The 6,818-nt window shown below is 38.8% G+C and overlaps 1 protein-coding gene across 2 annotated transcripts in view; it reads right to left on the reverse strand.

The window, feature by feature from the left end:
* The window catches only part of aup1 (AUP1 lipid droplet regulating VLDL assembly factor), a 28,208-nt gene extending 21,909 nt beyond the window's left edge, over positions 1 to 6,299 (reverse strand). For both annotated transcript variants that reach the window (XM_059516213.1, XM_059516212.1), the window contains exons 1-4: positions 6,110 to 6,299; positions 5,326 to 5,463; positions 4,650 to 4,800; positions 3,380 to 3,570 (exon numbers count right to left, since the gene is read on the reverse strand). In XM_059516213.1, coding sequence (XP_059372196.1) covers positions 3,380 to 3,570; positions 4,650 to 4,800; positions 5,326 to 5,463; positions 6,110 to 6,150 — 521 coding nt within the window. In that variant the 5' untranslated portion in view covers positions 6,151 to 6,299. The remainder of the gene's footprint in view (positions 1 to 3,379; positions 3,571 to 4,649; positions 4,801 to 5,325; positions 5,464 to 6,109) is intronic.
* Between the last annotated feature and the right edge of the window lie 519 nt (positions 6,300 to 6,818).

Raw genomic sequence — 6,818 nt, forward strand, 5'->3', positions numbered from 1 at the left:
GCAGTTGGGGGTTTGGTGCCTTGCTCAAGGACACCTAAGGCTACGTTCACACTGCAGGGCTTAATGCTCAATTCCGATGAAAAAAATTAGATTTTTTTGCATGGCCGTTCACATTTCCAATTAAATGCGATCTTTTGTGATCTCCTGTGTGAACGTGAAATGACCCAGAAGTGACCCGCATGCGCAGAAGAGTACACAACGCTCAACAACGTCACTCGTTGTTTGCGGAAGTAGCTAACGTTAAACATGAATGTCAACAACAGTGTAGTCAACAGAGGAGCTCTTTTTGCAACATTAAAGTTATTTTCCCAACGGAGCCAGCACAATTACAATCTCCTCGTTTTAAGAAGAAAATTAAAAAGAAGAAGGAGAGCAAGGTTTTTGGCCATGGCGTTTTGTGGAGCAGTGTTAGCAACCTCGGTACAGAGAAACGTGTGGGTGCGGAGTCGCAGCCAGGAGTGGTGGGATACTGATGTGAGTGGCTTCACTAATACAGAATTCATCAGTTTATCTTCTCGTTCCCGCCTACTTCAACGCAGACGTATGACGTTTGTAGCGTATCAATGACGTACGGGTCGGATACATGTGGCCTGACCGTTCAGACGGAGGTCGCATTTCAAAAGATCGGAAACGTATCGGATTCAGGACCACATACCCAAGTGGCCTGGGTCACATTTGAAAAGATCGGATCTGTGTCGTTCAGACTGTCATGAAAAGATCAGATACAGGTCGCATAGGGGCAAAAAAATCGGAATTGGGTCGTTTCAGCCTGCAGTGTGAACGTAGCCTAAGTCATGGTATTGAAGGTGGAGAGAGCACTGTACATGCACTCCCCCCACATACAATTCCTGCCGGCCCGAGACTCGAACTCACAACCCTTCAATTGCAAGTCCGACTCTCTAACAATTAGGCCACGACTTTCCTCAGTAATATTACTGTTACATAAAGTAAGTGAAGCATTTAAAAAAAAAACAGTTCATATTGTTTATTAATAAACACTGTTTTCTCACTTCCGCTAACTGTGGGACGCGGAAGACTTTCAGGCGGATGATGTAGTCTTGAGAAATGCAGGAGCAAAGAAAACAAAGTTTCCTTACTTCAGCAAAGGAAAACCTATTGGCTTATATCGAAATCCTCCAACATTTTTCTTTACAAATCCTTTACATTACAAATTTTGTGCTTCTAATTCATGAACAATGATTTGTTTTGTTCTTTCTCCACGCTAGCCACGCAGCGCTGATGTCCTACATCATCAGCCCGAACGCCTTCCGCATATGACAGATGGTGGAAGTGATAGAAAGTGTTTATTACTTCTGAAATATTTTCTTATGAAAACGCATGGATTTGCTACAGGAGACCTTTATTCATGCCCCAGAGCCATGCAATGTATGTTTTATTATGGATGTGCTTTATTTCATGTCTTCTGAACTGTTGACAACAAACACACTGAAAGCCACTCCACTTTACTCCACTGAAAGCTTAAAAGAAGAACGTAAGTATATATATATATATATATATATATATATATATATACAGTACAGACCAAAAGTTTGGACACACCTTCTCATTCAAAGAGGTTTCTTTTTTTCATGACTATGAAAATCGTAGATTCACACTGAAAGCATCAAAACTATGAATTAACACATGTGGAATTATATACATAACAAAAAAGTGTGAAACAACTGAAAATATGTCATATTCTAGGTTCTTCAAAGTAGCAACCTTTTGCTTTGATTAATGCTTTGCACACTCTTGGCATTCTCTTGATGAGCTTCAAGAGGAAGTCACCTGAAATGGTCTTCCAACAGTCTTGAAGGAGTTCCCCGAGATATGCTTAGCACTTGTTGGCCCTTTTGCCTTCTGTCTGCGGTCCAGCTCACCCTTAAACCATCTCGATTGGGTTCAGATCCGGTGACTATGGAGGCCAGGTCATCTGGCGCAGCACCCCATCACTCTCCTTCTTGGTCAAATAGCCCTTACACAGTCTGGAGGTGTGTTTGGGGTCATTGTCCTGTTGAAAAATAAATGATGGTCCAACTAAACGCAAACCGGATGGAATAGCATGCTGCTGCAAGATGCTGTGGTAGTCATGCTGGTTCAGTATGCCTTCAACTTTGAATAAATCCCCAACAGTGTCACCAGCAAAGCACACCCACACCCCCACACCTCCTCCTCCATGCTTCACGGTGGGAACCAGGCATGTAGAGTCCATCCGTTCACATTTTCTGCATCGCACAAAGACACGGTGGTTGGAACCAAAGATCTCAAATTTGGACTCAAAGACCAAAGCACAGATTTCCACTGGTCTAATGTCCATTCCTTGTGTTCTTTAGCCCAAACAAGTCTCTTCTGCTTGCTGCCTTTCTTTAGCAGTGGTTTCCTAGCAGGTATTCTACCATGAATTCACACAGTCTCCTCTTTAACAGTTGTTCTAGAGATGTGTCTGCTGCTAGAACTCCGTGTGCAATTGACCTGGTCTCTAATTTGAGCTGCTGTTAACCTGCGATTTCTGAGGCTGGTGACTCGGATGAACTTATCCTCCGCAGCAGAGGTGACTCTTGGTCTTCCTTTCCTGGGGCGGTCCGCATCTGAGCCAGTTTCTTTGTAGCGCTTGATGGTTTTTGTGACTGCACTTGGGGACACTTTCAAAGTTTTCCCAATTTTTCGGACTGACTGACCTTCATTTCTTAAAGTAATGATGGCCACTCATTTTCCTGTACTTTGCTGCTTTTTTCTTGCCATAACACAAATTCTCACAGTCTATTCAGTAGGACTATCAGCTGTGTATCCACGTGACTTCTGCACAACACAACTGATGGTCCCAACCCCATTTATAAGGCAAGAAATCACACTTATTAAACCTGACTGGGCACACCTGTGAAGTGAAGACCATTTCAGGTGACTACCTCTTGAAGCTCATCAAGAGAATGCCAAGAGTGTGCAAAGCAGTAATCCAAGCAAAAGGTGGCTACTTTGAAGAACCTAGAATATGACATTTTCAGTTATTTTTCACACTTTTTTGTTATGTATGTAATTCCACATGTGTTAATTCATAGTTTTGATGCCTTCAGTCTGAATCTATAATTTTAAATAAAGAAAACTCTTTGAATGAGAAGGTGTGTCCAAACATTTGGTCTGTACTGTATATATATATATATATATATATATATATATATATATATATATATATATATATATTAAATAGCAGTTGCTTGTAATCTACTAAATGTGACTATAAAGCATCAAGTTATTATAAAACATTAACTTTATGATTTACTTTAAAGCTGCTTTAAAAGCTGAAAAAAAGCACTTTAATTTGACTATAGTCAAATGTATAAAGGAATATTGTTTTGATGGCAGCTGTGTGATGCTGGAGTACCTGAACTTGAGGAGGCCGTTTCGGCCGTTGGTGGTGTCCTCTTCTGGAAAAAGCAGGAGGGGTAAAGCGGCAGGAGATGAGCAATACCTGCGGAGGGTCTCTGTCAGCTCCGCCCTGCTCTGGACACCCTGACCCAGCTCCATAAAACCCCTCGCCCAGCACAGGAACCCCACAGGGCCCTCCAGCAGTGGCTAAACACAAAGAAACAGACAGGAAAACATGGTTACATGTAGCTGATTAACTAAAGCATGATGTTAGTCATGAAGTCCACAATAATGAAATGTGTAAAATAAATATAAAGGGCTATATAGTCATTAAAAGTATCTTATTCTTTTGTTATTGAAGCTGAATCAAGTAGGGAACATTGTGTGAAAATAAAAGTACATTTTAAAATGCATCTGAGCAATGCATACACTACCACATAAAAGTTTGTGATCAGGGAAAAATATTTTGCTGTTATTATGCTAATGTTATGAAGTCTCTTTTGCTCACCAAGGCTGCATTTTATTTGATCAAAAACAAAGTAAAATCAGTGTGTAGAAATATTAGTCATGAGTCATATGACCCCTATTATCAATGCTTAATATTTTTGTGAAATCTGTTATAGTTTTTCAGGATTCATGTTTAACAAAGTGTGTGTACATATATATATATATATATATATATATATATATGCTAGTAATAAACTCATATTACCCATGTTTAGCATATAACGTAAACTGTAATAGTTGTGTAAATGTAAATTATATATTACATATATAATATGTAGGGTTGCAAAGGGGTGGAAAATTTCCAGAAACTTTTCAAAAATCCCTGAAAGATTCCATAATATCCTGAAAACTTTCCAGGATTTCTGGAATGTTTCATAAGTTTATAATAATTTGATGACTTAATACACTAACTGTGAATCTTATGTTTATTTTAATATAGTTACAAAGAATTATTCATAACAAATATATATATATATAACATTTATTTTCGAACTAAATCCTAGGTCAAGTCATGCAGACAGTATTCATGCATGACTTAACGTTTAAGTTATTCCTGCTGCCCTGCAACCAAACAAATTGAATCATTTGAAGTAAGCAAACAGAGAGAACTAAACCTCATTCACTGGCCTCTGGCCCAACATTAAGTCAGCTCAGCTGCCAAAGGAGAAACAGACCTCATTGTGTGAGTAAACCAATGAAAAAAACAAAAGACAGAGGTCAAGGGCAGAGCAGAGGAGGAGAAAAAGATTAAATCATGCTGGGAAAACACTGACACTCACCGTGTTACAGGAGGTAAGAAGGTTGATAATATTGTGGTCGAAATGTGTAACGTGATTGCAGATGTAAAGTCGGGCGGTTTTGTCCCGTAAGCGTGGATTGTTCTGCCGGACATGCAGACCCAACACTGAACACATTATTCTCACTATGAACCTGTAACAACAAAAGACAAATGTGTAACAAGCAATACTAAAAACACTTCCTAATGCAAAAACAAAATTGGCCAAACCAAAAGTAACAAAAATCAAATACATGTATTATAAAAAGTTTGTATTCTAGGTGACAAGTTATTCCAATTTTTTTAACACCTTTTAGCTTGTTTGAAGCTTAATTAAATATCCTGTCTGTGACATATTAAGTTTTAAAAGTAAAAATAATAATAATAGTCTACATGTGTAATAATAATATTAATCTGATCTGCATGTGTGATAGTTATATATGAATGCAGTTTAAAAAAAACTTGAGAATGTCACATTGTTGTTATTGTTAACTAAAAATATTACAAATCTGAAATAAAAATAAACAGTTGTAAAATATAAGTAAAAACTGAGGGAAAAAAAATACTTAAAAGCCAAACCGAAATATTTGAAATCCCTCAAAACGAATAAAATAAAAAAGCAAAATGTAGCCTTTTGCTGTTCTGAATTGTACAATTAACGCTCCAGTGTGGAATCTTACCTTCTGACAATACTATCAGGCAGTGCACAACTCACTAGAAACACATGGACACCAATAAATATTCGCAGTAGCATCAAACATACGCCGACAGGGGAGTACAGCAACAACAACAGCAGGATGAAGCGATCATTTGGTAACCTGTGGAAAGAGTATGGACAGGAATAGCAACCAGCTTCAGGATCTATTTATGACCAGAGCAGTTAGCCAGAAACTAACATCTCTAATGTCAGAGACCTGAGCAGTGCACACAATTCAAATAATATGAACTAACCAGGGCTTCATTTCTATCATGCTTGAGTTATTCAGAGATCAGAAAGACAAACCTAACAAACGTGTGTTATGGCAAACATATTGGTTTTTGTGAGAAAATCAGCTAATATAGGTTCTTTCATTGTTATTTTAATTAACTTAGATCAGTGTTATGCAACAGGCCTTACTGATGACATCCACAAATATTAACACTTTCTGTTATTTTGCAACATATTTTAGGTTTTTTGTGTACTGCAGTACTCTCATTAACCATATTATGCATATAACGTTATGAATAACCTTTAGGGCAAATATGGTGTATTAAATTACATAAGAGCAAAAAAAGAAAAAAAAGAAAAGGAATAAACGGACAACATACATTGACAATCCATTCTCATATACATGTATCTGAAGATTGTATACGTGTCAGACTTTATACGCTTGTGTTTTGTGAGTTTGATGTAGAACATGCTACGGCTAATTACATTAGCTCTGCAACTGTTATCATTTCAAGCTTGGAATGTGAGAAAGTTACCGCTGGAAGTCGAACATCTGATCAATCCCCCGCGTTTCCATTATTTAAACTCTTTCTTGGATATTTTCAAAGGCTGCTGCATGCTATTCTTCAGACTTTAACGTCGGGTGAGAGGGGAGAGACGCTAGCTCGCCATTAGCCTGTGCTGTTATTCGCCATGTTGAGACGCTGATGATGTTTCTAGATGGGGAACAAAGAACTTCACGAGAGATTAGACACTCCAGAGCTATTTCCGTGTTAGGCCAGGTGCTTCGCTGTGGCGCATCTGATTGGTCCCTAGATGTTGCGGTTCGATTTACTGAGTTTCTATGGGTTTTACACAAGAATTATATTTCTCAATATTTAACAATGCACACCACCAAATAATAATTATAGGAGAAGTACAGTTATCTGCAAATAATATATATATTGTTTGATATAGAGCAACGTGTTTTCGTTAATACAACGAAACCGATATTTTATACACTTGGCAGCCATATCACCCTGGAGCCCAAGACTGTTTTCCCACTGAAGCTAAGCAGGACTGAGCCTGGTCAGTACCTGGATGGGAGACCTCGTGAGAAAACTAGGTTGCTGCTGGAAGAGGTGCTAGTGAGGCCAACAGGGGGTGCCCACCCTGAGGTCCGTGTGGGTCCTAGCGCCCCAGTGAAGTGATGGGGACACTATACTGTCAACAAGCACCGTCTTCGGATAAGACGTTAATCCGAGG

Source organism: Carassius carassius, chromosome 29, assembly GCF_963082965.1.
Source record: "Carassius carassius chromosome 29, fCarCar2.1, whole genome shotgun sequence".
Lineage (NCBI taxonomy): Eukaryota > Metazoa > Chordata > Actinopteri > Cypriniformes > Cyprinidae > Carassius > Carassius carassius.